This window comes from Lepidochelys kempii, chromosome 25 (assembly GCF_965140285.1).
Source record: "Lepidochelys kempii isolate rLepKem1 chromosome 25, rLepKem1.hap1, whole genome shotgun sequence".
Taxonomy (NCBI): domain Eukaryota; kingdom Metazoa; phylum Chordata; order Testudines; family Cheloniidae; genus Lepidochelys; species Lepidochelys kempii.
In genome coordinates this window covers 12,030,030-12,045,881 of record NC_136404.1, presented here as the reverse complement: position 1 = coordinate 12,045,881, position 15,852 = coordinate 12,030,030, and the positions used below count along the sequence as shown (strand labels likewise).

The 15,852-nt window shown below is 43.8% G+C and overlaps 1 protein-coding gene across 4 annotated transcripts in view; it reads right to left on the bottom strand.

Moving 5' to 3' along the window:
- KDM4B (lysine demethylase 4B) overlaps positions 1-15,852 on the bottom strand; it is a 178,456-nt gene that overhangs the window by 38,127 nt on the left and 124,477 nt on the right. For all 4 annotated transcript variants that reach the window (XM_073324669.2, XM_073324670.2, XM_073324671.2 and 1 more), the window contains exons 11-12: positions 13,548-13,720; positions 1,930-2,453 (exon numbers count right to left, since the gene is read on the bottom strand). In XM_073324669.2, coding sequence (XP_073180770.1) covers positions 1,930-2,453; positions 13,548-13,720 — 697 coding nt within the window. The remainder of the gene's footprint in view (positions 1-1,929; positions 2,454-13,547; positions 13,721-15,852) is intronic.

The following is a 15,852-nucleotide window of genomic DNA, read 5'->3' as shown; positions in this document are numbered from 1 at the left end:
CTGATCGGAATAGCTAGCTTGCACACTGCTATCACTGAAATCCTACATCAGCCTGGAAAAATGAGCATTCTAGTGTTGTAATGTCAGGGTAAGCTCAGCAGAGAGGTCCAGGAAAGTCTTTCTTCTTCCTGAAATTCTGCAGTCACCACTGGACATCCCAGATCACAAGCACATTCCGGTCCCACTGCTTTGTGCTCATGCACATGGTCCAAAGCATCTCTCCCCACCATTGGAAACTCATTCAGGAATAAATCAGAGAAATGTACTCTGAAAGTCCAAGGTGACAGGGGACTCCAGGTACCCTTCTTTTGGTCTCCAACACTCAGCATGAGGTCTTGAAAAACAATCCACTGCATCTTAGCAGCTGCCTCACGGTAGCTTTTCCTAAACTCAAGCATAAACCTTTCTTCATAGGTGAGGGACACACTTGAGAGTGTTTGCGCTAGCCTACATGTTCCAAACACAGTTTGGAAATAATACCAGCAACAAGGTAAATACTGGAATACCCCACAGCCAATTACTGGAGTTTCCTAAAGACTCGGAGTTTAACCCCTCCCTCCCACAACTGTCCTTGGACCTCAGTGGCATCCCACAATACCTAGCAAACGTTACCCAATATGGCACGATGACAGACAGCAGTACTGGGAACTCAGATATATTCCTAGTGGGCATGGCACTTCAACCAGCACAGCAGCAAAACTGTAGGGGTCTTTAACTTGCTGCAACATGACCAACGTGGAAATACTCACATGAGCAGCTGAGCAACTGGAGATAAAACCAACTATTGAAATACCACTGACTGGTTTCTCTAGTGTAGACAAGGCCTGTGGCATTGTTCATTGTGGCAAGCTTCTCATCCGGGGGGGGAAAAAGGCAGAGTTTCCTAGCAAGCTGAAGGTGAAAGGTGGTGGCTTTTGCACCACTGGTCGCTCCTGGTCAGACAAGACCCAGTGTTGAGCCAAACAGGATCCCAAGACTTAGCATCTCTTTGAAAAACCGGGAGGAGGGGCAGAGGACAGAGTCTCAGCAAATTCTTAAAAACATTCCCTCTTCCAACCAGCATCACAAAAGCCTTTTCCTAGATTTAGGTTCAGCGCACCACTTTCCACCACACAACAGGCCATCGCAAAGATGAATCAAAACCTTGCTAGGGTAAAGTTCTATAGAACCAATCAATCTTCCAGAGGATCTAGGTACTTCAATTCTTGCAGCTATCCCAGGTGCAAGGGAAGTCCCCGGAAGCGTATGAGGCTCTGCACAAGATGCAAGACCCACACTGAAAAGCTTACACTCTAAAGGCACAAGTGGGGCACAGTATATTCCGTAGCTATACAAGAGAACAAGATACAATGCTGCACAACAGAACACGGTATTTTGTTCCACTGTAGAACATGGGGAATGTTCCTTAAAAGCTCAAATAGACACAGCAGAGTCAGATTTGGGGGATGAAAAGAGGGAGAACCCACATGGCCGGAAGTCCGTCCTCCAAAACAGTGGCTCTCAACCTTTCCAAACTATTGTACCCTTTCAGGAGTCTGATTTGTCCTATGTACTCCCAAGTTCCACATCACTTAAGAACTAGTTGCTTACAAAATCAGACTTAAAAATACAAAAAAGTGTGTCAGCTCACTATTACTGAAAAATTGCTGACTTTCTAATTTTTACCATATAGTTATAAAATAAATCAATTGGAATACAAAGTAGCCTGATGTACACCTCCTGGAAGACCTCTGTGTAACACTAGGGGTACACATACCCCTGGTTGAGAATCACTGCTCCAAAGCATTACAGAACTCTAGCTCAGATCCCATGATGCACACTATGGTCCCACCAGGACTTTCCCTGGAAGCAATATTTATTGGTCTCCTGATAGTCAATAATTACTTACATCAGCAGCAGGGGCTACAAAGCCCTCCTTCTGGCACATACCTGTAAGTCACTGACCTCAGTGGCAACATTCGCATTTTCTGCTTCTCTGCTCTCCTCCTCCTTCACAGTGAGCTCCAAAGGGACCACCTGCTCCCGCCAAACCTGGCCCTTTTGTGTGGCAAACTGCTCAAAGGCCTGCTGGCAGGATATGCGCTCCTTTTCAAAGACCACCTTTTTGGTCCGTGGAACCACATAAAGCATGGGAATGATGGGTCGGGGCTTAAAGTCATCCTCCTCGCTTGGCACCTCTGAGGGCAGGACGATATTGAGGGGAGCAGAGGGTAAGCTCTTCTCTGCCGTGGCTGATGCTGGTGCTGCTGCAGGAATCAGTGGCCGGGCTGCTGGTGCCTCTTCCCCTGCTGGTTGCTGCTGTGGCGGCGGTGGCGGCAGCTGCTGCTGCTGCTGCAAAGGAGGCTGAGGTGGCTGCAGGTGATGACTGTGATGGTGGTGGTGCTGATGGTGAGGGTGCTTCTTCTTTCTCTCACCTTTTACTTTTGGGGGACGGCCCCTTACCTTGCTGTCTCCTGTTAAAGAAATGGGCAAGAATCAACTTCACATGCTGAAATATCAGGACATTCTCTTATTTCACCTTCCCCCACGTACAAATGAGTTTAATGTTGGTCAAAAAGCACTGGATTAACAGGACAGGCAATAGAAACCCCATAGTCTTTGGAACAGGTGCAGCACGGGCATTGGCCACGCAGGATATACCATGCTGACCCTCACCTCTGACGCCGAAGGACTGGCTCTAGAAATCAGAAGCTCACTTTGTGCCAGTGGCCTATTCAATTTTTGACCTGCCTGCCGAGACTGCCACTGCGAACGTCAATTGGGTCAGAAGACACCTGTCCACCAGAAACTGGACTGAGAGCTTCAAGGTTCACATGCACATTGTATTAACATAATACCAGTCACAGGCCTAGGCAGAAATAGTGATGTCAAGGTAACTGGAATTCTGATCCTAGAACCCAACTTGACTGGGTTACAGCACTGGAATAGAAGATTAAGCGAAGGAAAGTTCTACTTAAAGTCACTCCTCACTTAAAGTCATCCTGGTTAACGTTGCTGATCAATTAGGGAACATGCTTGTTCAAAGTTGCACAATGCTCCCTTATAATATTGTTTGGCAGCCACCTGCTTTGTTCACTGCTTGCCGAAAGAGCAGCCCGTTGGAACTAGCCGGTGGGGGCTTGGAACCAGGGTGGACTGGCAGCCCCCACATCAGCTCCCCGCTCCCCTAAGTTTCTTGTGCGGCAGCCGCCCAGCAGGCTGTCCCTCCCTCCACTGCCCTGTGCTGCTCCTGCCCTCTGCCTTGGAGCTGCTCCCCAAGCCTCCTGCTTGCTGTGGCTGGGGACGGGCGCTAAAGTCAGGATGTCCCCCTTCCCCCTGCTCCTGCTTACCCCTTCTCCATATAGGGCAGGGGGGGGGACACGATAGGGCTCAGGACAGAGAGAGCTTGCTGTCCGCAGCTGCTGTCTCAACTTCCTGATATACTTAAAAAGGCAGTGTATTTAGAGAGGTGTCAGCATACTTAAAGGGGGAATGTGAATCTCTCTCCCACACACAGGGTGTGTGTCTCTGTCTGCCATGCTGTCTCCCCTCCCTCCATTTGTGCTGCCTTGTAGAGTATAAAGAAAAGGAGTACTTGTGGCACCTTAGAGACTAACCAATTTATTTGAGCATGAGCTTTCGTGAGCTACAGCTCACTTCATCAGATGTTTACCGTGGAAACTGCAGCAGACTTTATATACACACAGAAATCATGAAACAATACCTCCTCCCACCCCACTGTCCTGCTGGTAATAGCTTATCTAAAGTGATCAACAGGTGGGACATTTCCAGCACAAATCCAGGTTTTCTCACCCTCCACCCCCCCACACAAATTCACTCTCCTGCTGGTGCTAGCCCATCCAAAGTGACAACTCTTTACATAATCAAGTCGGGCTATTTCCTGCATAGATCAAGGTTTTCTCACATCCCCCCCACCCCCATACACACACAAACTCACTCTCCTGCTGGTAATAGCTCATCTAAACTGACCATTCTCCAGGTTTAAATCCAAGTTAAACCAGAACATCTGGGGGGGGGGGGGGGGGGGTAGGAAAAAACAAGAGGAAACAGGCTACCTTGCATAATGACTTAGCCACTCCCAGTCTCTATTTAAGCCTAAATTAATAGTATCCAATTTGCAAATGAATTCCAATTCAGCAGTTTCTCGCTGGAGTCTGGATTATCCACAGCCTCAGAAACAACTCTGACATCATAATCAAAAAGGCTGACAAAGGAGGTGCTGTTGTCATCATGAATAGGTCAGAATATGAACAAGAGGCTGCTCGGCAGCTCTCCAACACGAGTTTCTACAAGCCATTACCCTATGATCCCACTGAGAGTTACCAAAAGCAACTACAGCATTTGCTCAAGAAACTTCCTGAAAAAGCACAAGATCAAATCCGCACAGACACACCCCTGGAACCCCGACCTGGGATATTCTATCTACTACCCAAGATCCATAAACCTGGAAATCCTGGGCGCCCCATCATCTCAGGCATTGGCACCCTGACAGCAGGATTGTCTGGCTATGTAGACTCCCTCCTCAGGCCCTACGCTACCGGCACTCCCAGCTACCTTCGAGACACCACTGACTTCCTGAGGAAACTTCAATCCATCGGTGATCTTCCTGATAACACCATCCTGGCTACTATGGATGTAGAAGCCCTCTACACCAACATTCCACACAAAGATGGACTACAAGCCGTCAAGAACACTATCCCCGATAATGTAACGGCTAACCTGGTGGCTGAACTTTGTGACTTTGTCCTTACCCATAACTATTTCACATTTGGGGACAATGTATACCTTCAGATCAGCGGCACTGCTATGGGTACCCGCATGGCCCCACAGTATGCCAACATTTTTATGGCTGATTTAGAACAACGCTTCCTCAGCTCTCGTCCCCTAAAGCCCCTACTCTACTTGCGCTATATTGATGACATCTTCATCATCTGGACCCATGGAAAAGAAGCCCTTGAGGAATTCCACCATGATTTCAACAATTTCCATCCCACCACCAACCTCAGCCTGGTCCAGTCCACACAAGAGATCCACTTCCTGGACACTACAGTGCTAATAAACAATGGCCACATAAACACCACCCTATACCGTAAACCTACTGACCGCTATTCCTACCTGCATGCCTCCAGCTTTCACCCTGACCACACCACACGATCCATCGTCTACAGCCAAGCTCTGCGATACAACCGCATTTGCTCCAACCCCTCAGACAGAGACAAACACCTACAAGATCTCTGTCAAGCTTTCTTACAACTACAATACCCACCTGCAGAAGTAAAGAAACAGATTGATAGAGCCAGAAGAGTTCCCAGAAGTTACCTACTACAGGACAGGCCTAACAAAGAAAATAACAGAACGCCACTAGCCGTCACCTTCAGCCCCCAACTAAAACCCCTCCAACGCATTATTAAGGATCTACAACCTATCCTAAAGGATGACCCAACACTCTCACAAGTCTTGGGAGACAGGCCAGTCCTTGCCTACAGACAGCCCCGCAACCTGAAGCAAATACTCACCAACAACCACATACCACACAACAGAACCACTAACCCAGGAACTTATCCTTGCAACAAAGCCCGTTGCCAATTGTGCCCACATATCTATTCAGGGGACACCATCACAGGGCCTAATAACATCAGCCACACTATCAGAGGCTCGTTCACCTGCACATCCACCAATGTGATCTATGCCATCATGTGCCAGCAATGCCCCTCTGCCATGTACATTGGTCAAACTGGACAGTCTCTACGTAAAAGAATAAATGGACACAAATCAGATGTCAAGAATTATAACATTCATAAACCAGTCGGAGAACACTTCAATCTCTCTGGTCACGCAATCACAGACATGAAGGTCGCTATCTTAAAACAAAAAAACTTCAAATCCAGACTCCAGCGAGAAACTGCTGAATTGGAATTCATTTGCAAATTGGATACTATTAATTTAGGCTTAAATAGAGACTGGGAGTGGCTAAGTCATTATGCAAGGTAGCCTGTTTCCTCTTGTTTTTTCCTACCCCCCCCCCCCCCCCCAGATGTTCTGGTTTAACTTGGATTTAAACCTGGAGAATGGTCAGTTTAGATGAGCTATTACCAGCAGGAGAGTGAGTTTGTGTGTGTATGGGGGTGGGGGGGATGTGAGAAAACCTTGATCTATGCAGGAAATAGCCCGACTTGATTATGTAAAGAGTTGTCACTTTGGATGGGCTAGCACCAGCAGGAGAGTGAATTTGTGTGGGGGGGTGGAGGGTGAGAAAACCTGGATTTGTGCTGGAAATGTCCCACCTGTTGATCACTTTAGATAAGCTATTACCAGCAGGACAGTGGGGTGGGAGGAGGTATTGTTTCATGATTTCTGTGTGTATATAAAGTCTGCTGCAGTTTCCACGGTAAACATCTGATGAAGTGAGCTGTAGCTCACGAAAGCTCATGCTCAAATAAATTGGTTAGTCTCTAAGGTGCCACAAGTACTCCTTTTCTTTTTGCGAATACAGACTAACACGGCTGTTCCTCTGAAACTTGTAGAGTATGAGGCTTCATTAACAACAAATGAATGAATGAGCCCCTTGAGGGCTCAGCCAAATGCTAGTTCATCATTTAGCAGAAAGGCATTCCCTGGGAAATATCCCACCCTCTTCCACCCTCTATCTTCACCACCTCAACCAAGCTTCACAATCATCATTGCTGTGTACAGTATTAAATTGTTTGTTTAAAACTTATACTGTGTGTGTGTATATATATACACATACATACACACAGTTTTTTGTCTGGTGAAAAAAATTTCCCTGGAACCTAACCCCCCACCCCCCCATTTAGATTCATTCTTATGGGGAAATTGGATTCACTTAACATCGTTTCACTTAAAGTCACATTTTTCAGGAACATAACTACAATGTTAAGCGAGGAATTACTGTACTTCCCTCACTAGCTATTTCACATGGTTTCTCATTTGCCTTACTATTCAGTGGGGCAAGTGATAGTTAGCAGAAGCCAATATACCAATGTCAGAAAATCCTTCCCACTTAAGGAAGTGTATGAATCAAGGCACTAAACATCTGAGCATCTCACTTACTTCTTGGCACCTTGAGAAAACCTAAGCTGGAAAACATGGCCATTTGGCCCCCAAATCCCACAATTAAGTCACATGTAACTAGGCTTCTATTTTAGGATTCTGGTTTGATAGGGTCATAGTCCAGAGGTGGAAGGACAGTTCTGCCTTTGACAAACTCAAATAATATGTATTTGGAGGACTTCCATATCCCATTTCATGCCCCATCTCAAAACCATCCCCAATTACTGTCCCCTCCATGTAAAAGCATTGCTGGCATGTGAGTATTACTGTATATCCATTGCAGTCAACAATCCTGGGAAATGAAGCCACCTAAATCACTTTACTGAAAGGCTTCTCGCGCCAGGTCCTTTAAACCATGAATCAAACACAGCATTGAACCAGATCTATTTCCAACACCATCGCAGTACTGGCTACTGTTCTGGGCACTTTCAATGCTTGCTTTCACCTCTCCCTCCTGATGCACCGCCATTCATTTTATCTGCATGCTGTCACATCTCTCTTACAAAGCAGTGACAGCACACAAATTCCTTGGGCAGATAGATGCCCCAATATTTTTCTAAAGAGACAGGGACCACCCATAAAATAGAGACCTTCTCTCCTCTCTCCCCACCTGCCCTCCCAATATAACCTTGTAAAATGATTGGGCCAATTTGATTTCAGAGCATTCCAGAACAGCCATGATTAAAATGCCTCCTGGGCCTTGGTGAGCATCTCTGGGTCAGGATGGAAGATGTCTTGACTGTTTCCCTTATTGCATCTGCAATGAATTATGTTTCCTATGCTCACCCCTCCCCACATTTCATGAATAAAGTTATCAGTCCACACAAAGGAAAGTAAATAATAGATGTTCCACAGACGATGCCAGCCCGCAATTTGTTTAATAAAAGATTGTTTTTCAACTACAGCTGCTAGGGCTGGATGACGCTGTGGCAAAAGGTCACTCTCCCTACTAATAGGATGGGGAGGGAAGGGGGAAAACCACAACCTAGAAGTGGGAGCAGAGAAAGAGAGAATGTTACCCTAATAATGAAGGTTACCAACCAAATCCCAAGCTCAGAATCTGCCATTAAAAAGAGTAGCAAAACCCACTGGCCAGACTTAGATCACTGCAGAAAATCAGATAAGCTGCCACTGAATAATGTGATACTGTGTAAAAATGATTAAGCGCAGAGTAAGATGAAGCTGTAAGAATCCTGCTGAAGTCTTTTAGGTGGACATCTAAATCTGGACATTTCCCAGGAGTGTGTGTTCTGAGGGTCTTATTTACACTAATTTATAAAAATGGCTACAAGGCCAGCCCAAATAGTTATTGTTGTATTTGTGTAAGTAGCACTTCAGATATACTGGTTTGTAGTATCACACAGAAAGCAATACTGAATTTCCTTAGAGAGAAAAACACATTGAATGAAAGTCAAATTGGATTTCTCCTCAGGCACACAAGAACAGATCATATTTACTCTATACACTCAGAGAATTCTCTACCCCAGCAACAAAATGAAAGTCATTCACTGGCTTTGTTGACTTCTAAACAGGCTAATTTGATAGCAGCCAGTATCCAGGCCTATGTTTAAATGTTTACATGTTAAGAAGACAAAAGATGTCATTTACAGGTATATCTGAAAGATACACCAGAATCCAGGAATAACAAGGTGAGAGTTGAAGGGGAAGTCTGTTAATCAGGAATGCTTACAGATTTAGAAGAGGTTTTTATTTTTAAATCACTACCTTTTCATTACGATGGATTAGTGTAGGGACCCTGGGTAGCTATTCATCCACTGAAGATAGATCCAAATAGCACAGCAAGTAGACATGAAAACTTTAAAAATGCAATAGTAGTTTCATTTTTGGAGGGGAAGAAGGGGAGCTGGCTGGGGCGGAGGCAGGTAGAAAATGTACCCCAAGTTCAATGGCCATTACAGATGCTCAATACTTCTGAAAAATCAGGCTACTTATGTAGGAGTCTAACTTTAGGCATCCACATTTGAGAACTTTGCAGAGTACGGACTTCATCTGCTACTAAGAAACACCTCTAAGGCCAAAAACACCACACGGGCACAGAAGACTGGAGACAGACACTAACAGCAGCGATTCAGGCCCAGCTGTAGTTGAATGCTTTTTAAGTTGTCCACAATACAATTTAAGGAACTATAAGATGGATGCTGTGGAGATAAAGGAAGAAGGAGGCACGCCTGGGGGCCCTATTTTACCCCGGGGTGTTTGATACTTCCCACCATCCAACACAGATGGAATGAGCTTAAGTGGTGTTTGTATAAAATAAGTAAGAACTACTAATTATTTTTTAAGAAAGGCTTTTAATGATTTTTGACTATAACAGCAGCAGAAAGAAAACAAAAAAAGGAAAACCAAAGCCCAGCACTGAATACGAATTAATACAAAAGGCAGATTATACTGAGCGACCAGACTTTTTTTTTTTTTTTTACTCCAGAGACTTACCCTGCATTCGTTCGAAAATACATTACCCTTCAGTCAGCCGCTTTCTGCACTGGCCAGGTACAGACAGTTGAGAAGAGCATGTCCCTTCGGTTTAGGGGGTGTGGGTCAGGTTTTCCTTATGACCGAAAACACACACACAGTCCCGTGCCTTCGTCTTTTTTATCTGGTTTGGACGGCCGTGTTTTAGAACAGAACAACCAATCAGGGTGGGCCACATTGTTTATGTGGTTGCCCTAGTTGTATAATTGACGTGCATTTAATTTTCATGTCCAATTGTTAGTTGTCCGTATAACTTAGGCCTATTTATTTTCTGGAGCCAATTAGATCTTAAATGTGGGTAATTTGGGGTTGATAAGTACATAGAAGTCAGCACAAATTGTTATCTGGTTGTAGCGCGTCATAACCACAAGCTTAAGCTTTATTTTTACAAGGCTTGCATTTTAAAGTATATGAAAGTTTGAGGCCCAACAATTGCAATACTTCTATTTCGTTCAAGCTTAACAAAACAGTTGTTCAATTTATTCACAGATGCGTCAATCTAGCAGCACAGCAATCATAGAACCGCAATAGGAATTAGAGATGGGAGAAACTTAGCAAGTCTTTCTCCACTGCATCCCTCTAGTAATGCTGTATTGCGCCATGAAGTGATTTCTAGTGTTTTGTCCAAATCATTTTAAGTGTTCCAAATGATCGGGCTTTCATCTGTCCACTTTGGAGACTATCCGACAGTGAGAGAGACTCTCTAGGAGTCATGGAGACATTGCATTGTCTCTTCCCAGTAACAGTCACTTTCATTTTCACTTTCTTAATTTCATTTCATTACCTCTTGGTGTGGACTCCATACCCTAAAACATTCCTCTCCATCCTTTATGTTTACACCCTTCAAATTATTTGTGGGGGAATCCAACTGGGTCTCAAACTTGCAAGCAAACAGAAGCTGGAAGCGATACAAGAGTAGCACACTCAACCCTAGGGGAAGGAAGCACCTTCCAGTAGCCACGTGTGGTCAAATGAAGCAGCACTGAAATTTGACTTTTAAAGAAGAGTTTTCATTCTGACATGCGTGTCTGTCCCAAAGGATGCTAGAAAGTGATCTGAAATATCTTGCTGGTCAACACTACCTTAACACATTTTGATGTGGTGTCAAGACATGATTTTGCATCACATGACAGGACTACTGTATCCCAGGAACTTTATTTACCCCTCCCCAAACAAAGCTGGAAGAAAATAGGGTGACACTCAGTGATGTCCTACCTGACAATAAAATAATTCAAGATGACATGTCTACTGTGCTCCTGACTCAACGGTAGTGTTCAGGTATTGCAGGGTTGCCTAATCCGTTATTTTATGAACATATATAAAAATGTATTATTACAGGCACCAGAGGACATGGCAACAACAAATCATTGGCATGAACTTGAATTTTTTTGCCTTTGGTCTCGGTCTCTGTCTCTGTGTGTGGAAGTAATTGCAACATGCAATAGGATTAATGTGGTTGTCTCATCTTTAAATGCAAAGTGGTGCACAATATACATATATAATCACTTCACAGTTACCTGTCTCGTTGCTTCTTTTCACCTCAAAAGACAGAGTCCTCCTGTGAAGCACAGGAGTCTACATCCCAGCCCTGCAGCACTGATAACACGTACAGCAGGGCAGACAGCACCTGCTGGTACATGTGTTACGTTCTTTCTAACTCACTCAGAGAGAGGAGCAGAGCTGTAACACTCTCTCCTTAATTTCTAGTCACAAGGAAATCTGCTAAGAAATTCTGAAAGCATTGATACTGAAATGAAAAATTACTAACATAAAGCTTAGTCATAAAAGCCAAAGAGAAAACACTGTCAAGTTTCTGGGTGAGAAGCCCTTAAAACCACAGCTATTAATATTCAAGAAGTCCAAAACAACAACATGAAACAGACTTATTTCTTGAAAGCTGCCAGTGATCTCTGAAGAATCCCACTCTTCCTCCTCCCCCTCCCAAGCTGCTTTGCTCCTCTTTTCTGGTATAAATGGAAAATCCCTTTACAACCAGACTAAAAATCAAAGCAAAATGAGGAAGTCGGGATAGGGGAGGAGATAAGGAAAATAGGGGAGGAAAATATGCAACTACTCGCTCAGGTCAGCCAGGTGCTCTCTTCTGCACGCTGTACAGACTTCAATAGTAAACAAAGGAAAATCAAATTATTTAGTTGAAATCTGTATGAAGCTTCAGTACGAGAATGCAGATCATGGCATGCAAGAAGATGGGCAAAATCAAATGTATTTAGCTTTTTTCAAAAGCCCTAAGAAACTGCACTAAGATACTGACCCACTGCTGACAATGGTTATCAGCACAGTGGCCCCCTGAAACTGCACTGAAAACAGACTAGCTGCTTGTCAAATTTTCTGCAATGGTTTTGAAAATGCCGTTTGTCCCTTCTAAGCTAGCAGTTTTCAACACCAGAGCTAAGTGTGTGATTTAAAAATCTGCTCATCTAGAACACAGCCATTCTTCTCTCCTCTCTTCAAGTCTAAGGATCTCAGATCTGTCCCTGCCACTTGCATCTAATCTCCCACGAGACATCAGCTTTTTCAGGCCATTTATTACAGGCAGTAAGTGTTAAACTTGTACATGAGCCAAGTGTATAGTTTAATGCAGTGCTGGCATTTTCAGGATGGAGTGACAAGAAGTACCTACTCACGCTGTGCTGCTCTTTCTCCATATCTAATATTCCACATCATCTTATCTTCCTTGGAGCAGAAGGGAGCATTGTCTAGCTAATAGGTCATGGGACTACCTCAGGAAGCTTGGTTCTAGTCCCAGGTCTTCCGCAGACTTCCTGTGTGACATTGTCACCAAGACATTTAAATCTCTGCTGCCTTAGTTTCCCCCAAATTTAACTGGGAATAATAAGGGGGGGGTATAAATTATATGAAGATGAATCCATTAATGTTTGTTAAGTGCTTTAGAGTTCCTCAAAAGTCAGGTGAACGAAAAGCTTACCAGCAGCATGAACTGCCACAATCAATACAGCACTGAGACAGACTGCTTTAGTGGTAAACAGAAAGGGCCCCTAGTGGGAAGAGCTACAGATTTCTAAGAAAAGACTTGGTTTTTCAACGGTGAGCATCAACACATATCACGTGATCTAGAGAGAAACATATCACTCACCATCTGCAAGCCAGGACACACGCTGTGCCAAACCTTCAATATACTTTTTCCTTGACATGATGCCTCTAAAACAAGGCTTTTAAAGCACTTTACAAAAAACACTTCTCACAACAATCCTGCAAGGTTAATAAATGTCACATCCACTGAATAGATGTATGAAAAGCAGCCAGAGTGACGTTAAGTGACTTGCCAGAACATTCTTAGAGATTCAGTGGCAGAGCTGGGGAAAGCAGCCCTTGTCTCGACTCCCAGTTCCCTGATCAGACTAAACAACACTTCCTCTCCTGAAGCAAAGTTTGGAACCTGTGCTGGTTCTGTGGGGATCCCAGGGACTTGTGCTAGCTCAGCCACTCTCCCCTCCACCAGATGGATTGGAGGAAAAAAGCTCAGTCAAATTTCTGCCCTCACACCTGTGGCACCTGGGGATCTCACACATCTTAAGATCAGCTTTATTTGTAGCCTCCCATGGGGTGAGGGTAGGTAGGGGGGGAAATCTAATGCCCATAAGAATGCACAAAGCATTCCTTCTCACAGGAGGGGACAAAAAGTGTATCAAGTCATTCCTTTATGCAATATTTAAAAAAAATATTACTCTTGTAATTATATTTTTACAAAACTAATAGCTTTGGCAAAACTTCCAGGCTCTGCCAAGAAAGCTATTTGGACTGCATTCTTAGAGGGAAAAATTAATTGCTACTATAAATGACGGTGTACCTCAGAAAGTACAGACTTAATACAGGGAAAGACTCCACTGATTTTTTCAGGAGGAATAAACTCTAGATAACCTATTTACAAATGCATTCTGGAGAAACAGTTTGCTCCACTTCTGTTTAAAGACAATGTGCCTATCAGTGAGCATGACCCTTACCTTCTCCCCCCTCAGCCACTTTACTTCTCTCCTCTTCATCTAGGTCTGGCCCTCTTTTCAGCTCCTCCTTCATTTTGACTTCTTCCAGGGCAGTCTCCATAGCTATGACTTCCCCAAGAGACTTCTGATCCTCCGTTTTATGCCTTCTGGGTTGACTTCTTTTTCTGTGAGACCTGGAGAGGCAGAAATGATGTTTCACATAAAGAAACAGCCTTCAGTTCATAAAAGATTACTGTCTTGCAAAGAAAGGGCTCAGTACAGAAACCAAACAACCTTCCTGGGAGAGAGAACACAGGCTGGCTAACAATGGCCTATGACAGCCGCAGGGACAGAGCAGACATCTAAAATTGAACAGGTAAGCCTGAACAATGCAAGATTTAAGACCCATTCACAGGAGCTATTAATTCGAGGAGTCCCTAAGGTTCCCCAAGAAAGTTTTCACCATTAATATAAACTGATGCTATCTAGTCACAGTAATTTTAAACTATATTTTTAATCTAAGCTCCTTTTGCCCACTTTCTGCAAACTTTCTATAGAAGTAGGGGGGGGAAGTATCGTATTTTGTTCTCTGCCTGCACTCCACCTTTTCGTCTCTTTCTAGATGTCTGTCTGCCTCCCTACAGAAATCTGAAGGTACTCCGCAAAGGAACGCAATCCAGCTATCAGACACTACCAAGTGCCACCAATTTTTAAAAAGCAAGGCATGGACTGCTTAAGGCACTAAGTCAATATAGACAGTCTATGGCTTTTTGAGAAACTTGAAACAGAAGCGGTACAATTAACAGGGCTCACAGGTGATGGGGAAGGCTAACTAAAGAAGCACATTAAATATCAAGCATCAATTTGACACTAAAGGCCTAGTGGAGACAACATCCTTACTGAGAGTGAAATGGCCGGTTGGTGAAGTCCAAGAGAGGGGAAGATAGCTGCTCAGGGTCACTATCTGCCAAGGGACATGAAACCAGGGAGTCTCTCCAGTTTAGGAGACACATTTCATTTAGTTTTTAAATAGTATCTCAAATAGATCTCTGAACCCTGGGTCTGAGCCTAATAAAACCCTTTATCAGCAGAGACTGATTCAGAGAGCTGTGACTTTCATCATCATTTTAGCATGCAGAGATTTTCGAAAGTAGCAGCTTCCATATGGTGTCCCCATTCCATGCCATTGCATCTGCCACCACATTACAGAGGAATGCAATGCCATCTATGACAACGCATCTGCCCAAGACTCTACGGGAGCTGGAATCCAGCTTCACATCCTCAGAGCCTGTCCATAAACTCAGCTGCTAATTAGATTTGGAGTAGAATGAAGTTAACAGAGCTCTTAATGAGGCAACAAATCATACAAGAAAAAAAACAACCTGAGAAATAATGAATGATTACTACAGAAGAAAGTTGATCCACATGCACAGTAATTTATAATTGCTAGACTCTAACCATATGGTCGCCCTCTAAGTATAGAAGTTAACTTCACACTTGCAAGACATTCATTAGCTTGAACATGCAGCTGAACCCAGAAGGATCACAGCTTTTCTCTTCACTAAGATCCTGAAAACATACCACCTCCTCAGAAGAGAGAGAAATGAACAAAACTCTGTTAGAAGTTAAATCTTCTGTAGTTGGTTAAGTAGAATCAAGTTTTGGAGGCTATTTGTGGTAAAGGATGTCTTTTACCCCTATTATTCACAAGTATGGCACAAAGGTTGCAACAAGTTGTAAAGCTTTAACCTCATATTGGATGCAATAAAGGTTTCACAGTGCTCTTCTCCCTCCTGAAGCTGCAGGGATATAAGCAGGAGGGGAAAAAAAGAGAGCGCTCTCATCTGAAGAAATTGTATTTCTGGAGTTACATGTAGATGGGGTGACATTACTAGAAGAAAGATGACGTTACCTACTTGGACACATTTCCGATATCGGAAACGGTCAGACTGTGAATCTGGTTAAAAGGAAGCCATGGGCAGATAATCTATACAACCACATGAAATTAGGGTGATCTTTCCATGAGAACATTACTGCTTTCGAGAGCTCACACTGTGGAGCACTTAGCTGTTTATTGGGTTTGAAAATTATTTGGAAAGAATGAAAAAGCCAGAAAGGTGGCATTTGCCTCTTTTGAAAAGAGATTTATTTCAATGTGACTTGAGGAGTAGTTTAAACTGAAGAGTTTGGACAAACTCACAGAACAAGATAAACTTCACCCTGGTGAGGGTGTTCAGGAGGAATTCTTTCAATCCACGAGTTGTAAACATATGGAGAATATGGCTACGTGAGGTCACTGGACCAACAGCTTGAAAAGTGCATCATA